This window comes from Theobroma umbraticum, unplaced genomic scaffold, assembly GCF_002168275.2.
Source record: "Theobroma umbraticum cultivar Fairchild unplaced genomic scaffold, ASM216827v3 scaffold_30.0, whole genome shotgun sequence".
In the NCBI taxonomy this organism is placed as follows: domain Eukaryota; kingdom Viridiplantae; phylum Streptophyta; class Magnoliopsida; order Malvales; family Malvaceae; genus Theobroma; species Theobroma umbraticum.
In genome coordinates, this window is record NW_018397254.1 from 5,869,133 (window position 1) to 5,891,819 (window position 22,687).

A 22,687-nucleotide genomic window follows, 5' to 3' on the forward strand; every position below is an offset into this window, starting at 1 on the left:
TTCAGACTGAACCTCAACAAGATGTAAATATCTTTGCCCATGTCTGTAGGACAAATTTTGAAAGGGTAATTTGCAGCACTGGTAGTGGTCAAGGCAATCTCAAGCCAAGCCTATACCAAAGCTTCTTTATCAAAATTAAAGGATTAAACGTGATATTCAACAAAGATATATTTCTCTGCTATCTTGTGCTAATAAAAATTTCGATAAGTTTCATTATATTTTAATTTTAATTTTAAAAAATTTAGACGCCGTCGTTTTTGAAGTCTCTAACTTACCCTTTTAACCCCAAACATAGGGACAGATATTCCCAAACTCATCTGTCCTCTTCTGTAATTAGATATTTTCTGATTTTTTTTTCTTTTTTCTTTTTATCCTTTTGATTAAGATATACCTATTCTTCACTTCTTCATCGTCCTAGTTTATCTCCTTCTAACAAAGAATTCCCTCTCGTGTACATGGTAATCCCAAAATCTAAGAAAAACCCAATTCAATTGAACCCCTCGAATTGTTTATCTTTCTTCTTCCCATGGCTGCTGCTGCTGCACTCAGATCCAAACCTTCCGTAGAAACAGCCTCTTTGACGGTCTCTCAATTCAGACACTTCCTGTCTAATTACATGCACTATGGTCGCATGGCTAGCTCCTCTCACTCTACTACCTACCGTACCAAATGGGACGACCACTTTGTTAACACTCCTTATCACTTCACTTCTTTCAAGCCCGTCTCGCTTCGGGGTGAACTCGTCGAAAAGGGTTCCCAGTTATTGGATATTAGGAGAACTTGCCGCGGCTTAAATAAGGATTTCGATAGAGAATTGAGAGAGAAATTGAATTATAGTAATTGTACGGTGTTGAGTTCTTATGGAGATCCACCAGAGGTTTGGCAGCCCCCAGGGGATGGGGTTGCGATTCGTGTTAGTGGGGTGAATTTGGGCCGTGGTGGTGGAGGAGGAGCTGGAGGGGGAGGAGGGGCGAGTACAGGTTCTGGAAGCGGGTTTGGGCCGGGTTCAAAGGATGGGTGTTGGGGTGGATCCAATTTGGGGCATAATTTCCCGACTCCGAAAGATATTTGTAGAGGATTGGATAAGTTCGTGATTGGGCAGGAGAGGGCAAAGAAGGTGATGGTTATCATGTTTTATTGGCGTTGGGATTTTTATTATTATTAGTTTACTCTGTTTCAACAAAAGATGATCTTTGGTTTGGACTACTATAAGCGATAAAAGTACTTAGAAATTAGAATCTGCACTGATTGATTGGTTCCTTAATGCTATTTGAGAGTTTTGAAGTTTTATGCATATCATTATCTTAATTTGTGTTGATATGGAGACGTTGAATTGTGTTGACCATTTGTCGTAAGGATTGACAATATAACACTCTGCCACTTGTGGTGGATAATTTATAGTTGTTGAGGTGGTACAAACTGAAAAACACACTGTTCTTGAAGCTACATGTAAAAATCCTTTACATTTTGTGTTCTGGTCTAATGTTATGCCATAAATGCAGGTTCTATCAGTGGCAGTTTACAACCACTATATGAGAATATACCACGAGTCATTACAGAAGCGGTTAGTTTAGTACCTTCAAGATATGCAGTTCTTGTTTTAATCTGGTTCGTTCTTTTCATTGCTATGCATGTAACATTCTTAGATGGTTGAGGTAGTTAATTGTTAGACGTGCAGTTTTGCTTATGTCCAGAAACATTATGATTACATAATAAGATGAAACATTTAGAATATTTAAATATTTTGAAAAAGAAAAAATAAGAAGAAGAAGAGAAAAGAGAAGGAAAATGTCATAGTAAAGTCCAGGAACTTTTAGCATATTGAAGATCTTTAGTTATGCTCTATTCCTATTGGTTGCGACAGTCAGTTGCTGTACCAGTACTGTTTAGTGAATTTGGAGCGTATCAAGGATAGCTTTGTGTTAACAGTGTCAGCTTTCAAAAGGTGGCAGCTTTTTTTTTATTCTCGTGCACATATTCTTGTGTCTATTTTTGCATTTGCTGCTCTTTATACTGTGTTCTTTAAGGGGAATATCTGTTATTAACATGTTTTCTTGGTAAGCTAGGCCTGCAGGAGACTCAGGTAGCAATATAGCAGATGTACTAGATGATGATATAGTGGAACTGGAGAAAAGTAACATTCTTTTAATGGGGCCGACAGGGTCAGGTAATTTGTTATCATACTTGGTGTGAGAATTGAGCATTCTATTTCAATATTTCCACTTGGTAATTGTTAACTGTTTCTCATAGGTTCATTTCAAGAGAGATTTTCTTTGATTGAGTTGCAGTTTTGTTAATTCATCACAATGTCTTCCTCTTTATTTTAACATTTAAATTGAGGTGTGAGGATTCATTGACCTCCGCTTTTACTCATGATTTTTTACTAAAATTGTCATGTTATTATTGTTTACCAGCCAGTTGAGGTTAGCTCAAGTAGTTTCAATGTTCATTTGATTATAATCATCTCTATTTTGTGTTACTAGTCTCACATGTTCCCTTTTGACGTTGTTTGAAGGACAGGGAAAACATTACTTGCGAAAACCTTGGCTCGCTTTGTGAATGTTCCTTTTGTTATTGCGGATGCAACTACCTTGACTCAGGCAAGCTGGTGGCTTTGGATTGTTGTGATTAAATGTCTCTATTTCTTGCTTAATTGAATTTATTTTGTCTTCTGGTGCTTTTCACTATCATTTAATTACCTGTGCAGTAAACAATTAATAACCTTCATGAGTCCTGGAATTTTGGTTTTCTTTCTATAAATGTGCTTCTAGGATTCTTTATTTGTCTTCTCGGTGTTAAAAAACATTATTTAGATGAAATTTAGTTGACAAAGATGATCAAATTGCTCAATGGAGCACATAGACATTGAAAGTAAACTGGGTTTTCCCTATAATTGTACTGTCTTCCCTGCTCCCAGCGTAAGGATCTATGTGGAGGACTACTTAATACCAGAGTTTGATGCTGTCTATGTCCCTGTCCCTTTGCCATTTTCTTTGTCAGTTTATTTGATTAAATTAAGAGTGAATATATGTTTTAGTGTAATTCCTTGTTATTATTCTTCATCTGTTTTATGAAAATATTTCATTATTTATTATGCCTTTTCATTGGAAATTTTATTGTTATTTATATAAGAGTGACATGGAACTTAGCTGTTTCCTCTTTATGCTATGTGCAGGCAGGGTACGTAGGTGAAGATGTCGAGTCTATATTATACAAGCTCCTTGTGGTAAATTCGAGAGCCTTATGTATTCTACCTGAATTAACATGCTTTGAAGTGCAACTATTTGTTCATTTGACAACACCTTTTAACGGCATTCACTTTCTTTCTCTTCTGAAGTTAGCTTTATTACTGGTGGAGGAATATAAACTTGGCATCGGATAGGTCTTCATATGAGAAACTTTAAAGTAGTATTAATAAAAGTGAAAAGTTTTAGAGTAGCATATGAAAGTCACTTTCATTGAGGCCAGCATAATGTATATGGGACTTCTTATTTCTTGTGAGAAATATGTTGGGATTGTACTTTAAGCCTGTTGTTGATTAATAATCGCTTTTTGAATCCTCTTTTATACACTTTTTCAGGTTGCTGATTATAATGTTGCAGCTGCACAACAGGGCATTGTTTACATTGATGAAGTTGATAAGATTACCAAAAAGGTTCTTTTCCGTCTTCTTTGCAAAATTCTGTTTGCTTTAATTGTTCTTTCTTCATCTCTTTTTTCTTTCTATGCAGGCTGAGAGCCTTAACATTAGCAGGGATGTGTCTGGGGAGGGTGTTCAGCAGGCATTACTAAAGATGCTAGAGGGAACAGTAAGTGCATGGTTTACTAACTGTGGAAGTATTATACTGTTAAATGACAATCGGAAGCTGTGGGACCGGATTTTAGGATTCTTGATGCTGGTTATGGATAAACGCCAGATCAATCCATAAACCAACTAATCACCATTGTAATTAGTAGTTAATTGGGTTGACTTAATAAATGGTTCACTATTCTGACCCATGGAGCCTTTTTTATTGATCCAGATTGTTAATGTTCCTGAGAAGGGAGCTAGAAAGCATCCTAGAGGTGAAAATATTCAGGTATACACACTCAGTGTAGTAACAGTGTTTCATGGGTGTTTACTTATTTACATTATAAGGTATAAACTATGTAAAGCTCGTGGATAAACTATTAATTTTGCTGTTATTTTCAAGATTTTATCATGAATTCATCATGACAAAACGTTTGACTGATTTTGCTGGGTCCTGTATTTTCATACTTATTTCCCTCTCTATGTGGGACCACTTTGTTATTGATGATTTTCTTTATACTTTTTCACAGATTGACACGAAGGATATACTCTTCATATGTGGGGGTGCCTTTATTGATATAGAGAAAACAATTTCAGAAAGGTTATACCAATATTTGTGTCCACTAATTTTAGAATACAGCTAACTTTATTTTCCCAATGTCAATTTAAAATTTCTTGAATGCATTTCAGACGTCAAGATTCTTCTATTGGTTTTGGAGCCCCAGTGCGTGCAAACATGAGAGCTGGTGGTGTTACAAATGCTGCTGTGGCATCAACTTTAATGGAGTCTGTAAGTGCTCCATAACATTCAAGATGATTATTGTAAGTGGCTTAGACATAACAATTGAAGATACTCACATTCTATATGAACCCCTTGTGTTTGACAGGTTGAAAGTAGTGATCTCATTGCATATGGTTTGATACCGGAATTTGTTGGACGTTTCCCAGTTCTTGTCAGTTTATTGGCTCTAACTGAAGAACAACTTGTTCAGGTGAATGTTTTACTTTGTTTCTTGCTCTCAAGTCTGCAAATTATATTTTTCTAATAATGTTTTACTAGTTTATTGTGGGATGATCAAGAATGGCAGGAAGTGGTTGGCTGGTTGCCGACACTCTTGCAGTCAAAATTTTGAATTCTTTTATTAGGTTTCATGAATAAAAGGTGCCCCCGTGTTACTTTATTCTTTATCTCTCAACATGTTTTTAGAAACATGTAATGGATGATTAATTATCTATGCAAATTGTTCTCCTGATTATGGTCTTTGAAGGTGATACTATTGTTCTTTTAAATTTTTCCTTTCTTGCACAGTGATGCGATTGTTTAATTCAGCTTCGTATATGACTCTTACCAGCACCAATACTCTTGTAGGTTCTAACAGAGCCAAAGAATGCCCTAGGCAAGCAATACAAAAAGATGTTCCAAATGAATGGCGTGAGTTCTTTATCTGTCCAGACTTTGGAACACTAATTCCGTTCATACTCAGTAGATTTAATTTGTCTGCAGTCATGTACAGCCAATTGATTTCACTTTGATCTTCTTTCCCTCAGGTCAAACTGCATATCACAGAAAATGCTTTGAAATTAATTGCCAGAAAAGCAATATCTAAAAATACGGGGGCCCGGGGTTTAAGAGCCATCTTGGAGAATATCTTGATGGATTCCATGTATGAGGTATGCTGTGTTGTGCTATTCCGATTTTTGTTGTTGACTATGAAGACCGTAGAGTGCCGGTGTTGTGGAAGCCCTTGTTAGTGAATTTGTTATCAAGTGAAGAAAGTTGTTTAAAATTGATTTATGCTTGATATGGCCTGTTTTTAATAGGACTCTATCTGCAGCCCAAGAATGCCTGAATGCATAAATCTGTTGCTTAACCCAAGCAGAAAAAATTAGGAAATTTTGGTAGCTATCAGAACAGTGGTCATGATTAGAATTATATCTTAAACTTCTCTTATTGGATCTAGGAGGGCCTTTCTCAATGGGACTTCTCTGTTTCTGTCGCTGTAGTCCCTGCCATCTAGAGCAATGTGCTTGATATGGCCTGTTTTTAATAGGACTCTATATGCTGTCCAAGAATGCCTGAATGCATAAATCTGTTGCTTTACTCGAGCAGAAGAAATAAGGAAATTTTGGTAGCTATCAGAGCAGTGGTCATGATTAGAATTATATCTTAAACTTCTCTTATTGGATCTAAGAAGGCCTTTCTCAATGGGAATTCTCTGTTTCTGTCGCTCTATATCCTGCCATCTAGAGCAATGTGCTTTGGATAGTTAAAACCTTCTTATTACGCATGCTTTGGCCTTATATGGACTTGAGCACTACTATGATATGTCCTCTGAATGGAAGGACCATTTCCAGCTCATCCCTCTATGTACCCCACTCCGGTGGGACCATGACTGTTTAATGACCTTTTTCTCTCTCCAAATTAGCACCTCCCCCTGCCCAACTTCTTTGCCATTTAAACCAAGACCCATGGCATGTTCCTGCTTAGCTTGATTGCTGTCATGGACATGCATTTGGAGATTTTGCAAAATCCAGCAGAAAGTTCAGCTAAACATTTGGCTTTGGGGGTAAACAAACGTGAACATCTGCCTACATTCAATTTAGAGCAAGGTGTTACTAGGTTAGATTATATCACTGTTTTGTCTGGTGACTCTTTGAATGCTAATTTGTTGTGGACCAATTGTTTTCAGAGACACGCAACTTTATTTTCATGGATTTTATTATATCTCTACTTGCAGATTCCAGATATCAGGACTGGTGATGATGTAATAGATGCAGTAGTAGTTGACGAGGAGGCTGTTGGATCTGAAGGCCGTGGAACTGGGGCTAAGATTCTTTATGGTAAAGGTGCATTGGACCGATACCTTTCACAACAAAAATCGAAGGACTTGGAGGTACATACGACTTTGGGTACATTTGTATCTGATTTTTGCATTTTGATGAGGAGCTAATACTTACAATTCTGTGTTGCAGACAACTGCAGAGGGATCGGATGGGGAGCCTGAGGTGGAAACGGAGCTTCCTTCAGTAGTTGCCAGCATGTGATCAATTTGATGAAATTGTAGATGTAACTTCATTGTACATAATAAGCTCACATTAATTTAATAGATTATGCATGCAATTACTATCATTTCTTGGAAACATGCAGTTTTAATTTACCTTATTAGCAAGCAACCCCATTCCATATGGATATTGATTCATCTCAGTTCAGTTATTTCAGTAATACAGTGACTGAGATTCAGTGTTGTATGAGCTATATTTATGGATAAATATACATAAAGTGTTATTGATTACAAAAGAAATTAAATCATGATTCATGCCTGGCATCGTTTTTACGAAGACTTTGATTGCTCTCCCTTCGCCCTCACTAGGTAATAATTTGTGCCACCTTGTGAATAAGCTTTTCAATAATCATGCGATTACAGCGTAGCTTCAATTCCCGCATTATAATACACAAACTCCATACTTACCTCATTATTACTTTATTTTAACAAATTTTAAAATAGTATAATTTATTATACTGGCATGACTTCTACCTATCGAAAAAGGGGCACAAAAGAGAAATAAATGAGTTGCAATTGTTCTCCTTTTACTGAGTACATACGAAATATCCAAATACTAAACCCCTGTTAATAAGTGGAGTGAAGGAGGGTAGAGAAGATGGAGCAAAGCAAGCAGCATAATAATAATTATATGTTTGCCTTAAAACTGTTTTTCACAAAAATAAATTTTAGTATCTTTGTTGTGTCTTGTTTTCTTTTATTTATTTATTTATTTATTTATCTGTATAATGATCCTAACCCAATCAGCACCGTTTGATTCTTCTCCATCTAGCCGTTGAAAACTTGAATTTCAACCTCTGTATCTGTAAACTTTGAACCGAAATGTTGGGGAGAGAGAGAGTAGATAGACGTAAGATAGAGGGGAGAAAGAAATAGAAAAGAAAGGTGTTATGTTACGTTAATGTTAAATATATGACTTTATGATACCAACAAAAACAAAAAAACAAAAAACAAAAATTAAAGAAAAAAAAATGAAAGAGAAAAAAGAGCCAACGAAGAAAAGAACCTCTTTTTAACGAGAGAGAAAAGAGGGCCTGTTTGGTTCTTTGGAATCCGTCTTTTCTCTCCTAAATCTTTTCTCTCGTCATCCCTCATCTCTTCTCTCCCTCTCTTCTTCTTCCTCTACACTGGAATTCCGAAAAAAAAAAGGTGAGAGAAAGAGAAAATTTTGAGAGAAGAAGAAGAGAACAGGAAAAAGCAAAAAAAAAAAAAAAATTGGGGTGGGAGTGGGGGTTCACCGTTCATTTTGTAAATTTCTTTGTAGTTTTGGGTCTGTTTTAAATAAATAGTAATCTGAGATTTAGGGTGGAGTGTATGAATGGAGTTGGATAGTATTGAGTGTGTGTCATCCACAGATGGAATGGATGAGGATGAGATCCATCACCATAATCTGCACCATCCACACCCTCTTCACGGCCACCATCAATTCTCATCTTCAAAGCCTCACAATGGCACCAACAACACCGCCAATGCTAATAGCATCAACAATATTGTGGGTCCTACGGCGATCGCTCCGGCTACCAGCGTTCATGAATTGTTAGAATGCCCTGTTTGTACCAATTCTATGTACCCACCAATTCATCAGGTCTGTCTTCACCATGCTTTTTTTGTATATCAATTTTGGGGGTTCTTCATTTCTTTCGTTGTTGTTAATTTTGCTATTTTTGGCTGATTTTGTTCAAATTTTTTTTATCGATGGGTTTGAATAGATTTGCTGTGCATTCTGTGGGATTTCGTCTATTTCATGTTGCTAAGAAAGAAATTGATTTGAGATTTCTTCTGGGTTGGATTTAAGTTTAGATTCCTTTTTAAGCCCCGTTTTTTGTTTATTATTGTTATTATGGAAAGCATTGTCTATATTATGGTTTCGTTTCAATTTTAACATGAATTATAGATTTTTATACATATTGCTTTAGCATGCTGTGGTCGAAATCAGAGCTTGTCATTAATGTTATGAATTTGTCATAAGCATGGTTTGTAAAATTGAAATTAGTATTGTGTTCACTTGAAAGGAATGATGGACTACTTATGATGTAACATATGTAGATTGAGGATTTTGAGTTTTGACTTAAACTGGATTTATCGGATTGATTTGCTGCTAATACGTAGTCACTGTGTGGAAGCACCAAGTCATGGCTTATATTTACTGTGAGAAAAAAAAATGTTTGATTGCATGTTTGAGTTTGATAGTGAGATGATTATTTTTAGATATTGGAATAGTAATTTCCCTTAAGAAGTGCTACATGGACAGTGTAGTAAATCAATTCCTAAGCACTTGATTCAAGTTTTCAGGGAGAACATGGAAATAGTTTTAAGTTTTTGCCTGCAAACTTCACCAAGATAGATGGCAAGGAACAAGTGCAAGCTCCACTCTAAAGGGGAGAATCAGTTACTTTTTAAATTGAGAATCCTTTCAAGAAATATTTACGATTGGTGCAGGATGTTTTTCGGGTTCGGAAGTTTGCTTGTTGAACTGTTGTTCTGTAACAAATAGAGAGACACAAAATATTGGGGTAGTTTGAAATGTTCTTGTTTTTTCTTGCTTTTATATAGGAGATGTTGGAGTGGAACCCTGAGATCTCTAATTTCTTGTTTGATTAGATAGCAATGGTAGATGATAAAAGAGTGAAGAACCATGATAATAAACTTCAGTGTTTGTTAATAATGGTTAATTGCAATATCCTTTTAAAACCTTACGACAATAATAACAACGAGAAGGAATTTAAAATTTTTCTGAGCTCAATCTTGGTACTTGCAAATAATAGAAGGTAAACTGCTCTCTTTAACAATACAGCTTTTTGCAGTGCCACAATGGACATACACTTTGTTCTACATGTAAAACAAGGGTACACAACCGGTGCCCCACTTGTAGACAGGAACTTGGTGATATTAGATGTTTAGCATTGGAGAAGGTGGCAGAATCCCTTGAATTGCCTTGCAAATACTACAATTTAGGATGCCCAGAAATCTTTCCCTATTACAGCAAACTCAAACATGAGGCAATTTGCAACTACAGACCATACAATTGTCCATATGCTGGATCAGAGTGTTCTGTTGTTGGGGATATTCCTTTCCTGGTTGCCCATCTGAGGGATGACCACAAGGTGGACATGCACACTGGCTGCACGTTTAACCATCGTTATGTGAAGTCCAACCCCCGTGAAGTGGAAAATGCTACTTGGATGCTAACAGTAAGTTTTGTAATTTTTATACTGCATTTTCCATTTTATAAACCAGTGAATAAATGGCCCACTACATGTTAGAAAAAATAAAAAGTGCGCTATTGTTCAACCATGACATCTTTTAATGAGAAATTTCATGGATGGTCATATACAATGGGGCACAATGTAACAAGCTGAAGAAAACTGCATTCACCAAAAAGGGGGAAAAAAAAAGAAACACTATTTTCTCTTAGAAATAAAATTCTCTGGTCTGTAATTATCTTCCAAAAAATGAGACTCAATGTCTTATCTGCTCTTTGTCAGGTCTTCCATTGTTTTGGTCAATATTTCTGCCTTCACTTTGAAGCCTTCCAGCTGGGCATGGCCCCTGTCTACATGGCATTTCTACGTTTCATGGGTGATGAGATTGAGGCTAGGAACTATAGCTACAGCCTTGAGGTTGGAGCAAATGGCCGGAAACTTATATGGGAAGGTACCCCACGTAGCATCCGTGATAGTCACCGGAAAGTCAGGGACAGCCATGATGGTCTAATTATCCAACGTAACATGGCACTTTTCTTCTCTGGTGGGGACAGGAAGGAGCTAAAGCTTAGGGTTACTGGAAGGATATGGAAGGAACAACAAAATCCAGATGCTGGTGTGTGCATACCAAACTTATGTAGCTGAGAGAATTGATTTTGATAACTTTTCCTTGATTTGTTTTGAACGCTTTCTGCTGTGTGTTCTACCTCTGCCAACGCTTTCTGGTATGTTATAATGGATGGAAGTTTTCAGAAGGCTTGAAAAGTTTTCAGCTTCTATGAAATTTTTAATAAGTGTATTTTCTTCCCTAACCTTGTGTTTGCAATAATATGACCATTTACTGATGCACCAGTTTGACCATAGCTCATTAATCCTGTCATTCTAGCTGTTTACACTTGGTGATGTCACAAAATGTGCCAGCTTGAGATGGAGTAAGAAGTTTTCCTAAAACATCTATAAATCACTAATTCTAATTTAGATTTAAATCCAGATGAAATGGTTTATAAAATGTTTAGCTTGCTCATTGTGCAGCTTTGCAAGTTTGCAATTCTTTGATGAAATCTTTTGTTTCAGGTTTTTTATTTCCCCATGCTCTCCCGGTCACCCCTGCGCAGCTAGACCAAGACATTGGAAATCTTAAACAAGACAGTTTATTACTTTGATTGCCATCAAATCCATTTATTGCTGCAAAACCATCCGTGGCAGCAAACCAACAACTCCTTTCCCCTTGTTTACTGATGAAAACATCAATACACCTTCTCTGCAGCCCCCATGTACCTGAGTTTGCTAGACTGCTTCTCGTCTTTTCACTTATAGCAAGTTTACTTAAAGCAAAAGTCTACTAGCGATGCAATATTTCAATCCAAAATTTTAGCTATAAATATGGTACGATACTGGGCTTACAAACCCCTTGTAGATAGATAACTTACCTTCATCCCATCACATTAAATTCTTTGGAGAAACTGAATCCAGTCACTTCGCACCGGTGCACCAGCGGAGTGCGGTGCAATAAGAGACGGATTGCAGCCTGCGATTCAGAGGGGGATAAAGCCAATTTGAGTTGGAACTCAAGGCAATGCATTGGTTGTTAGATCGCTCTCATGTATTGCAACTCTGATGATAACTGGTTTCTAAGAGTAATCATTTGATTGTTATAATGAGGGAGGCTTGATTTATGACCCGTGTAAAATTTTACTCTCTAATCTCCATCACTTTTCGTCACTTTCCCCTCCTCTAATCGTGTTTTGATTGCATTGCAAGTCTAGCAAGATATGGACTGTTTGTTTACAACTATGTAAACATGCTTATTCCTTTGAAATGGGTTAAGCTATGACATTAGAATCTGCATGACTTCATACAGTAAAAGTAGGGACTGCGCCAATTAATGGCCTCCTCGGTGGTCCATTTTTCTGTTTTATTAAGAAGAATTAACTTTTAGGAGTTTGGACATAAGCAATGAGACCAGGTTTGCTCCCTGATCTTAGTCTCAACGTGGATCTTCAATGAATAGCAGCTATAAATAAGAGACCGAAATACCTTGAACTACAATAACCATGTTTTTTTTTTTTTTGATTTTTTGTCTTAAAGTTTAACAAATGGGCTGTGTCCGAGGAAGACAATCTGTTCAACGGGAGTCCGCTACATTTGCAAGTCCCTGATAATCACTCAACACATTGATGAAGTTAGGAACGACACATCCCCATTACTTCCCTCTTGCTTTTATGGGTAGCCATGTGGACAAACATCATGTTAAGTCCTATTTTCTACTTTTATGATTAATGTTATTTTTAAAAAAAAAAAAAGTAAAAATTCTATTAATTTCAAAAGCTTGTATGTTATAACAAGTCTTGAATTTTGTAAATAAAAGATTCCTAGTGACATATCAAGCTATGGAAAGAAGAGTAGTGTAATTACAAAAGGACTTAACAACTCAAATTGACAAAAGCCTTATCATAGGAAAATCGAGTCCCTGAGCTAACAGAGGGCCTATCCCATCTGTCCAATTACCAACTAATAACCACACAAAATCAAGAAATGCAAGAGGAAGCAAAAACGGAATTCCTAGGATGCTTGAAAACGTTGGAAAGGAAATCGGAAAGAAGCTCTACCCTGAGGGACTAATATTGGCCTATTGGGTTATCCAAGTCCCTTGCTGACCCTCAAAACTTTATGATTGGACTCGACAACTTCAAAAGAAAAAACAGGTTGAAATTCTGTAGAAATGAAACGTGCTTATCAAGCCCAACAAGATTTTATCTTCAGTTTTTGATCTTGGTATCCAAAATAAAAGAAAAATCTTTGGGGGCTCTAATGCCACCATTAAGTCCAAGCTATGCCACTATTTCAGTACTAAAAAGAGGGAGCTCAACATATAATCTGCAGCACTCTGAAAAAAATTGTGCTATTTTCAATAATTATTCAACCCGCATTCCCACTAATAATTAGAGACTATGAAGTGAATCAAAACCTGATTTCAATATCCCTAAATTACAAATAGATTGATTGGACAAGCAGATAACGTTACGTCCATAACGGAATACAGAAGATGATACTTTCTCATTTCAAAACCATCGAGATATTACCTGCTATCTTTCTCGTCGTCACTTTTTACCACGTTTGATCAGAATGATTTTGTATCAACAGCACCAGAATCTGCAACAGTAGCTTCACCACTGAATTTGAGCCTGCTGCAACAACTCTGTAACAGTAGCTTCTTCAATAGGCCCTGCATTCCCATCTTGTGCTTGCACTTCACCTTCAGAGGCAGCTTCAATGGTGCTTTCATTGGCCGCAGTAGACTGAGTTTCATCTTCTTTTTTCCCAAACAATTTAGACGGAAGTAAAGAAGAGACAGCAGCTTTTGCACTTCTCTTGGCTGCTTCCGCAGCCTCAATTTCTCTAGCCTTAGCTTCAGCCTTCAGTCTCTCTTTCTCCTCCATAAGCTTTGTCAAATCCTCTTCTCTCCCTTCGTTTCTTAACTCCTCTTTAACAAACTCCTGCAACTCCTCATTAAAGTCAACACTTTCATCATCCAACATCTCGTCAACCATTTTCAGCACAACATCCAACTTCCCCACATCGCTAAGTGCTTTTATCATAAACTTATAGCTTGCATCATCCATCTTGAGCTTTTGCACCATCGTATCATAAAACGATTTTGCCTCATCCACCCTCCCCACTTTAACCAATTCATCGACCAATCTATTATAAACAGCCAAGTTGGGCCTCAAACCGACTCCATCATCTTTCTAAAATAAGAAGCCCCATCATCAATCCTATCCACTTTAAAACAAGCATCCATCAGTAAAACATAAGTATACTCATCAGCGTTAACCCCCTTATCTCCCATGTCACCATAAAGGTCCTCAGCTTCACCCAACAGTCCATTTTGACACAGCTGATCAATCAAATTGTTAAAAGACAAAGTATCCGGACTACATCTATAATCACCCATTAACCTAAAGCCTCCATTGCTTCCTTAAACTTACCTTCTGCGCAATACCCATCAGCAATCACATTAAAGCTTCCCAAATTGACTGCTAATCTCCTAGGAGGACTGTGCTCATTTTTCATCCTATCAAACAACCTTAAGGCCTCATCAAACTTCCCATTCTTACTTAATGCGTCGAGAACATAATTATAAGCAACAGCACTCATTTTAACCTTTGAATTCTCCCCACAAGCTTCTTCATAACACTCCATAGCTTCTTTCTCCATTCCCCTCATGAAATAGCCTTTCATTAAACCCCCATAAATCACCCCATCTTCCAAAACCCCATCTTTTTTCTCTTTTAACTCCTCAAAAAGCTTAAAAATCCCATCTGAATCCCCACTCTTGGCACAACCCAACATCAAATAACTATAAACAACAGGGTCAGGAGCCAAACCTTTCCCCACCATTTCTTCCTTCATTTCCAAAGCCTTCTCCAATTTACCATTATCCACCAACCCTTTCACTAAAATCCTATAAGTAGTAGGAGAAGGATTCACCGGGGACTCATTGCTAAACTGCTTGTAATGTTCGAGGGCAGTATCTGGTTTTTTACAATCAAGATAAGTTTGGAAATAAGATTGTGGGTTATCACATTGGGGCAATTCCGGCCGGGTAATGAAGCGGTGGAGGGAGAGGAGATCAGCGTATTTCGATTGGCGGAGCTGGGAGTTTAAGACGGCATTGACGGTGTGAATTGTGGGGCGGCAGTTGGAGTAAACGGAATGGCGAGTGTGTAGAGCGGCCTCTTCGAGGTCGTTTTCACGGATGAGTTTTAAGATCTTGTTGTGGAGGTTTAGGCGGTTGCCGGTGAGTACGGTGACGGGTTCGGGGATTTTGGGGGCGTTAGGGTTCTGGATAGGTTTTGATGGGGCCATCTGTTGTGCTGCTGCTGAGAGCGGTGGGCAGAGGAGAGGGGAGGTTCAACGCGGAGGCGACGCTTGCGCACGGCGGCGTTCGGCTGCGGCTTCTTCTGGGGTGTTGAAGGAGAGGTGGCGGAGGGTAATGAAGGAGGGAGGCGAACGGTGGTGGCGTTTGGCTAAATTTTTAAGATGCGTGAGAAAGGTAGGTTTGGAGAGAGCCATTTCTGTAAAGGCGAAAGAGAGGAAAGCAAAGGGTTTCTGTTTTGTTGATTGGGGAAACGGAAATAGGGGGGATTTCAGTGGCGATAAGTTGATAGGGTTCTGCTCAGGGTTTAAGGGTGCTGAAGTGATGAGTATTAGGAAGTGTTCGATCCACAGTGTCAGTCCATCACACTTTGAACTAGCACTCCCAACTCTGCCATAATACAGATACAACACATCTGTCCTTTTTAAAAGCAGAATGCGACATTCAAGATCATCGGTTGATCAATCCAAAAATGAAGGCTCCTATGGACTTGGGCCATGTGCATCAGATTTAGGGTAAGAACCAACAAGGCTCTGGGCCAACTTCATTGGATTGCCAACCCCTTCTTATCCAAATAACTCTCCTAATTTTCAAGTCTTATGGGCCTTAAATTCAAACTCATTTCCTGCCAAAAATAAGTTTGATTCAATTCAACTCGACAAATTTAACTCAAACAAAAGAAGAATCTGATTGTCTTGTGGCACATAGCAGGCAGCTAATTCTAAAATTTTCCAAGTTTTTAAAACAATTTATAGAATAACCATTCAAGGTGGAACATAAGAGAAGATAATCATCTCTAGCCATCATAAGCGTACAAAGTTGTGTGATAAGCACAAGGAATTATAATCAAAGTTTAATACGGAAATCATATATATAATAATAATTAGGTGGAACTGTTCCCTTTGGAGAAAAATATGAATTATTTAAAGGTTAGAAAATTGCTATACAGTCAACAAGTTAATATAGTGTATATGTGTTTTCAACTTTTATCACATATAACGCTTATATGATGTATGAATCTCGAGAAAAAAAAATTTAATATTTGTGGAGGATTTAAGAGAAGCGTCATAGCTTAATTATTTGATAATTTATCCATGTACTGGAGGGAGAGAGCTAGATTTGTGGAAAGGGAAAGAATGGACAAATGATTTTTCAAACTTAAACTAATTGAGGAGAGAAACCGACTGTTGATTACTAAGACAAGTCATGCACAAAAGATAAACATCAAATAATTAAACTATGAAGGGACCATGCCGAAGTATGACGTAATAGGAGATAAACAACAGGGAACCAAGTTGAACTTTGGCATTGATATATTAATTCCCACGTTGATTATATGATTTTCTTATCACCAAATGCACTCAAATTGCTTGATTAAGGTACGTGTGCACGCCATTGTCTATGACCACCCACCCTCAAATCTCTGTCAATAGAAATTTGTCTTCTTAGAAGAAACACAGCAGATTAATGCTATAAATTAGCAAGTGGGAAGGTAGGAGAAAGGGACTTGGACAATTACTTTAATATATGGTTGACAAATTTTAGGGCAGAATAAAGCCTACCAAGGATGTTTTAAAGCTTTGATGATATTTTTCTAATAGTCTCATTTTTGTCACGTGCAAGGTGCCGCCCAACCCAATGACCATGTGCCGAAAGCAACTAGCTAGGGAAACGACAGCCTACGGACCGGCGTTGAGCTGTGCAGGCGGTTTAGGCATCTGTTTTTGGATTTGGACGGGCGTGAGCTGTGAAATAAGTGAATCTCGTGTTGCCCTACCGATAAATTCGTCTAGTCATGCACGACTTTGTATCATATATTGATGGCGACCTCTGCTTGATTTGCTGTCATATGAATAATGCTTCCAGCTACTTCCATTATACTAACATGTGCATTCAATGGATATTATTATTGGTATTGTTATATTATACAAGCAAAGGAGAATTGAAGATTGCTGGGTGTTTTGGTTGAAGTATTTTGGAGTTCTTTTTTGTAACTAGTGTTAAGGGGATGATGTTGTAACTCTTTTGATGTTTGGTCTTTATTTTCGTCTTTAGTTTAGACGATTTTTTATCAATTTAGTTTTGAATGTGTATAGAACTCTGTCCTTTGTTTTGTTAAATGTTTATTAATTTCATAACTTAATTCTTGTTACATAATAAACACTTTTGATTTAGCCAAAAACAATATTCGCTTACCAAAAAGAAAAAGCGAAAACACAGCATTCATGTATGAGGAAGCCCGCAGGTAATCTAAATATATAAAAGTCATTTCACCTGCAAAAGTAAGATAATTAATTCTAATTAAAACCAGTCTTCGTAGTAGTAGTACAGATCAAACTATAGCCTTTATGGAGTAAGAAAACATATTCCATATTGCATCCGACGACGCTTAAGTCACCGACAGACAAGCACCAACAGCTACCGAATATACATGATTAAACAAGACTTTAATTTTTGTCGCCACGAAATCTTGTCAGACTGATTGATCGATGACCGAAAGCCCGGAACAACTAATCTCCGTTTCAAATTGAACAGAGAACACAACCAGAGGCGGAGGGGAGGGGGACAAGTGGGGGCCCGCCTCTCAATAATTTTTGTCGTCACGAAATCTTGTCAGACTGATTGATCGATGACCGACAGCCCGGAACAACTAATCTCCGTTTCAAATTGAACGGAGAACACAACCAGAGGCGGAGGGGAGGGGGGCTAGTGGGGGCCCGCCTCTCAATAATTTTAAATTTTTATAATTTATTTTTACTTTTTAAAAATTTTATAATTTCATCCCTCCGGTCATCTTAAATTTTGATAACTTGTATTTACTTTTTAGATATTTTATAATTTTATTCCGATCAAAAATTTAAAATTTTTCTAACATATTGAAATATCACAATAATTTTACCTCTAAAATAATTTTTCTTTAATAAAATATAACACAACAATTAGTCAATAACTAATTTTAATTAAACTAAAATAAAATTAATTATATTTTTCAAAAAAAAATACAATCAATTATAATATAATTATTTTTAAACTCTACCTCTCCAAAACGTCACAACCTATCACTTGCTCTCTTTTCTTTTTTACCAAATATTATAGAAACAAAAAAAATTATTTTTTTTACACTTTTTTGCTTATCGGCATTCTCTGTCTAGAAAATTTTTAGTTAGTATCTTAATTTTCATATTATGATAATTGATAAGATTAGTTTATTTATTTATTTTATTTTTAATCTTTTTAACTTTTAATTTTTTTATTTAATAATTTTTTCTTGATGATTTTGATTTAAGATTTACTGTTTTAACTACCTTTTGTTGAAAGCAATTTGATTAAGCATCTAAAATTAGTTATTACTTATTTTTTTAGAGATTGCTTAATTGTTTTCCTAAAAATTAGTTGTGTTTTTTTTCTTTGCTCAGATTAGTGTGAACAATTAAGTTTTTTATTTTGTATTTAATTTTTGTGATTAATTTTAAAGAATTGTTTCTTATTGAATTGTTTGTTGATAGTCCTTAATATTTTTTAAGAGATTGCATCCCATTGAGATTTTTATTATTATATTTGTTAATTTTTATTTATTGTTAAGTTTATCTAGAAGTTGAGATTATTCTTATTGTTAAATTATTTATAATTATACTAGTTAATTCTTTTAAGTAAATTATTAAGATTGATTCTTTTGAATAATTTTCAAAAATTTATTTGTATTTTTATATAAATTTTTTTGTTTAAATTATTTTATGTTATTGTCAAATATTAAATTTTTAATATTACTGTTTAATTTATAGATATTATCTTCCATTTGTCATCTCTCAAAAGCATGAAATCTTGACTTCACTATTGAACACAACTATTTGGTCCTAGCGCATGAGGAAAAGGAAGAGGGAAAAGACAGACAAAGAGAGCCAAGGAAATACTGGACAGTTCATTACTGAGACAGTCATGACATAAGGTAGCTCTATTCTAAGTTTGTTGCTTGATTTGTAGTTCATCCCATGCATCATTGAGGAAAAAAAACCTTAATTAATTATATTCAATTTAAACAAACACCATCCTCGTACTTTTGGTCTTTAAAATTATTTCAACGAGGAGCACCTGGCTGCGGACCTGCGGCTGTCATTGGTAGGTGCAGAGAATGCTTCGACAATAATTTTAGCTTGAACAGCTAATTAATTAATCTAAAGTTCTGTATTATGTGCATGCAGGAGATTCATCTTCAATCATTGAATTTTGAGTTTAATCCAGAGATCCACATCTGCAATTACCCAAGAAGAGTATGTATCAAAGGAAAAACACTACCCAGGGAGGGTGGTCTTAAACTAGTGATTCTTTTTCGCATCTCCTTTACATCAAATCAATTGTTGGTTGTCTTCTTGTTGTAGAGACACCATTAATTACTTAAGATTCATTAAAATTCAAATACCGAGATCTTATGGGAAAAAACTCAATCTTACTTAGAAAATCAAAAGCAAAACTCGTGAAACTTACCAATCCACTGATTTCTTGAATGTGGGGAAACAATAGCCGAAACTCCATTGTTCAATTTCTTAATAATTAATCTATTGACACACCAGTCGATTGGTGACATTAATGGTTGACATTTTTATTTTTCTGTAGTATCAAGTGCATTGGCATCAATAATTAATTATTACGTGAGTGACGTTTTTTGGGAAAAAAAATACTGTTCAACAATCTGAATCAACGAGTAAAGTGTGTATCATGCTTAATTTCAGTAGAGAATTGTTATATTATGCAACTTTGTTATTCAACTTATTAACACTTATAGAAAAACTATTAAATCAATGTTTACCTACGATTAGAAATTAAGTTTAAACAAATTAATCTACGAATTTATGCATACAAATAATATATCTTACTATTTTTAAAGGTTTCCTTTAATAGATGAGGGTTTTTTCATTTAAACATTACGGTGCTCCCGTAATGAAAAAATAACTAATATAATTACTTATTATCTAAATTAGATTTCATAACGTAGATGTTTTCCTTGTTCAAGCCTTGGGATTAAGTGGGCGTTGAAGAGTTGAAATGGAGATGGAGAATTGGGCGAGGCGCACGTGTTTGCATGAAAGTTTAAAGCAACACCACGTGCAACGTGTCAGATAGACATATGACGTCGAGGTGTTATCCTTTTTGGTGTCCACAGTAACACGTGGCTCTATCAGATTTGGCTCGTCGTCTTTTCATCACACTTAGACACAGCTCTCTCTTTTCTTTTCTTCTCTTTGTCAGTCTCACGTGCTTAATTTTGTTCGCATTTCCCTTTAGATGCTATTGAGCCTAGGCTTGAAGAGTTGAAGAGCTTCAATCTTTATCGATGGTTGATCCCACGACCTTTCCCGGATATTAAATAAACAATACTTTGGTCAATCGATACACTATTTGTATATGATCTAGATCGTGATACGTCGTTTTGTTGCGAGATTTCGGACTCTCACATCAGGTAGTTTTCAGTTGAATAGTCTCTCCGCTTTACAGGTATGGCCACGAAAAAAAGGGGGAGGGTGCACTCCGCCACTACATTGTTATTTGGATTCTGGCGCAAGAGACCCTACCACCCAATTGATTGGACAAAAAGATGCAGCGCTGGAGTTCCATGTTATTAACGTTTGATGATAGTGCCGATGGCGATGCTCATTCCGCTACTATCATCGGGGAGCTGCCAATGCAACTGGTCGTATCAAGAGAAACCCAGAGAGGCGATGTGAGCGCATTAGTTTTCATATATGCTTTTTTAATTGATATTTTATTTTTCTATTCAAATGAAATATAATAAAAAATATAAAATATGTTATCAAATAAAATCAAATATATAAATAATATTATAACTAACTAACTATCTAACTAACATCCTCAATTGAAAAATCAAAACTTGAATATCTTCATCCAACAAAAATGATCAAACCAAATCATCGTTACCAGTTCGTCCTAACTTTTATTTATTTTTTTGCTTGAAAAGGCAGATTCACAATCCATCATCTTAGATATACAGAGCAATGAGTATTGAATAAGACATTGAAATGACAAAGTTTGTTGTTAGCTGATTTTTCCAGAAAGGAAAAACGGTAAAAGCAATAGCTTTGCAACCGCCTCGCTTCCAAAGTCATATTAAAGTAGCAGGCAGACAGCGTGAAGAAATATTAATTAGATGTATCAAACATCCTGAAAATCACAGTTCTCTTAATGTTGACAGAGAAGGAGAGAGGCTCACTTGCTCTTAAAGAGAGTGAGATGGCTTTAATCTTTCCAGATTCCTAGATTCTACAAATATCTGTTCCTGCCGAGTTTTGGAGTAACGCATACCTGCCTTAGGCGACAACACATTACAAAGATGGAAGATGTATACACAGAATGTTGAGACGAAGCTGAAACATCAATCTAGGAATCTCACATAATTTTCAGAAGAATTGTCTTCATTCGGATTTTGGGGTTTTGTCCCAATTGGTCGGATAAAAGACGTGTTGAAGTTAATGCTTGAATGCAACAAGTGTTCAAAATATCAAGGGGCAATCTAGTTGAATATCATGTATGTTCATGTGTGTTTTATTCAATATTAAAGACTATTACAAGGAGTTATGCATGTTATTATGATAATGATGTCTTACACTTGTTTTTCATGTATTAACAAGTGTTATATTTGTTGATAACATGTGTTAATGAAGTTGTGTATATATTTATTCAATATAAATGAAATTATGTGTGATTTTTTTTTTCTCTCTGTTCATCTCAAATTTAGATATTTAAGACACAGATTGCATGACAACAACCATACACCACCTGTCTCTAAGATTCAACAAGATGTAGCTGTGATGAATTCCACTTGTTGGTGGTCACACTTGTTGCTACCAACTGAGTGTGGCCGAAGCTTTGAATTAACGGATGTGAACCCATAAATTGTTCCTAAACATTTTTGCAAGACAAAAATTTTTTTTAGTAATTAACGTTGGAACCTCGTCGATTGCCGAAGGGACCTCACAAGTTCTAAATTCTCGTAATCTGCCAAACGAGAGGAAAAAGAAAAGAAAAGAAAAGAAAAGAAGAAAAATACATCACGAGACCAACGCGGCGAATGCTCGCAGATTATAAGTCACTTGATTCCATTCCACACTAAACCTTAAACCCTAAATCCCTGATTAAGTTGTTATTCAATTTATTTATGTTTTTTAAATTATTAATTAAAGTGCCTTAACCTCAGCCGCATTGAATAAATTATTACCCCACTTTTTTTTAACTTATTGGAGGAAGGGAGAACCATCAACGTCAAAGTTAAAATAAATAAGAAGGCCGCAACCTTACTCAAATTAATGTTGGAAATTGTCTACATGCACATTACCTTTTCAATAGAAAACGTACGGTGGCCGTCGGCTGCTTTGAAAACAATTAAAGTCCTCAAATATGCAAATTGAATTTTCTTCCTATTATCGAAAAGAGATAAAAGATTAGTTTTGAATTTATAAATTAATTTTTTTAATTTAATATACATATTTTTTAAATTAAATGTGAGAACTCGACTATTTTGTTGGTTTCGGAAAGTTTGAAGGTTTTTTTTTGGTAATTTTAATAAAGAGAAAATTAAGTAGAATTAACAATGAAAGATAAAAGAGAAGATATACCTCCTTAGGTGATTTAATATCCAATAAATTTATTTAGATTTATAAAAGAATACGAATAAAATGAGATAGAAAGGGTAATATAATTTGGTCAAGGTAAATGTTAACAAGTGTATGTTTTTAGACATTTT

General features: G+C 36.0%; 3 protein-coding genes across 6 annotated transcripts; 2 read left to right on the top strand and 1 right to left on the bottom strand.

The window, feature by feature from the left end:
- The first annotated feature begins 376 nt into the window (after positions 1-376).
- CLPX (CLP protease regulatory subunit X) lies at positions 377-7,117 on the top strand. Its single transcript, XM_021433349.2, has 15 exons — positions 377-1,117; positions 1,503-1,564; positions 2,067-2,167; positions 2,521-2,600; positions 3,176-3,226; positions 3,581-3,655; positions 3,732-3,809; positions 4,023-4,079; positions 4,321-4,391; positions 4,481-4,580; positions 4,678-4,782; positions 5,160-5,222; positions 5,339-5,461; positions 6,529-6,684; positions 6,764-7,117. The coding sequence occupies exons 1-15, from the start codon at positions 527-529 to the stop codon at positions 6,833-6,835; spliced, it is 1,785 nt and encodes a 594-aa protein (XP_021289024.1). The 5' UTR covers positions 377-526; the 3' UTR covers positions 6,836-7,117.
- A 595-nt stretch (positions 7,118-7,712) lies between these two features.
- LOC110420203 (E3 ubiquitin-protein ligase SINAT5-like) lies at positions 7,713-11,777 on the top strand. Of its 4 annotated transcripts, none has more exons than XR_002445523.2 (5): positions 7,713-8,437; positions 9,657-10,043; positions 10,338-10,780; positions 10,909-10,987; positions 11,130-11,777. XR_002445523.2 is itself a non-coding variant. In XM_021433470.2 (3 exons), the coding sequence occupies exons 1-3, from the start codon at positions 8,171-8,173 to the stop codon at positions 10,698-10,700; spliced, it is 1,017 nt and encodes a 338-aa protein (XP_021289145.1). In that variant the 5' UTR covers positions 7,714-8,170; the 3' UTR covers positions 10,701-10,900. The 4 variants fall into 4 exon arrangements, 1 of the variants encoding a protein (XP_021289145.1); XR_002445531.2 differs by having other exon boundaries at positions 10,942-10,987; XR_002445530.2 differs by lacking the exon at positions 10,909-10,987.
- A 1,166-nt stretch (positions 11,778-12,943) lies between these two features.
- Positions 12,944-15,641, bottom strand: EMB1796 (Pentatricopeptide repeat (PPR) superfamily protein). Its single transcript, XM_021440499.2, is given in 6 exon segments — positions 12,944-13,258; positions 13,260-13,791; positions 13,794-14,021; positions 14,024-14,932; positions 14,935-14,992; positions 14,994-15,641. Coding segments are annotated over 6 exon segments (1,947 nt in total). The 5' UTR covers positions 15,132-15,641; the 3' UTR covers positions 12,944-13,176.
- Positions 15,642-22,687: the final 7,046 nt, after the last annotated feature.

Bases quoted from the DNA above. Each gene is read 5' to 3' on its own strand.
- CLPX (XM_021433349.2), top strand. From the start codon at position 527: ATGGCTGCTGCTGCTGCACTCAGATCCAAACCTTCCGTAGAAACAGCC. The intron at 3,810-4,022 runs GTAAGTGCATGG...TTATTGATCCAG, and splicing joins TAAAGATGCTAGAGGGAACA to ATTGTTAATGTTCCTGAGAA. The intron at 5,223-5,338 runs GTGAGTTCTTTA...TCTTTCCCTCAG, and splicing joins AGATGTTCCAAATGAATGGC to GTCAAACTGCATATCACAGA.
- LOC110420203 (XM_021433470.2), top strand. From the start codon at position 8,171: ATGGAGTTGGATAGTATTGAGTGTGTGTCATCCACAGATGGAATGGAT. The intron at 8,438-9,656 runs GTCTGTCTTCAC...AGCTTTTTGCAG, and splicing joins TGTACCCACCAATTCATCAG to TGCCACAATGGACATACACT. The intron at 10,044-10,337 runs GTAAGTTTTGTA...GCTCTTTGTCAG, and splicing joins ATGCTACTTGGATGCTAACA to GTCTTCCATTGTTTTGGTCA.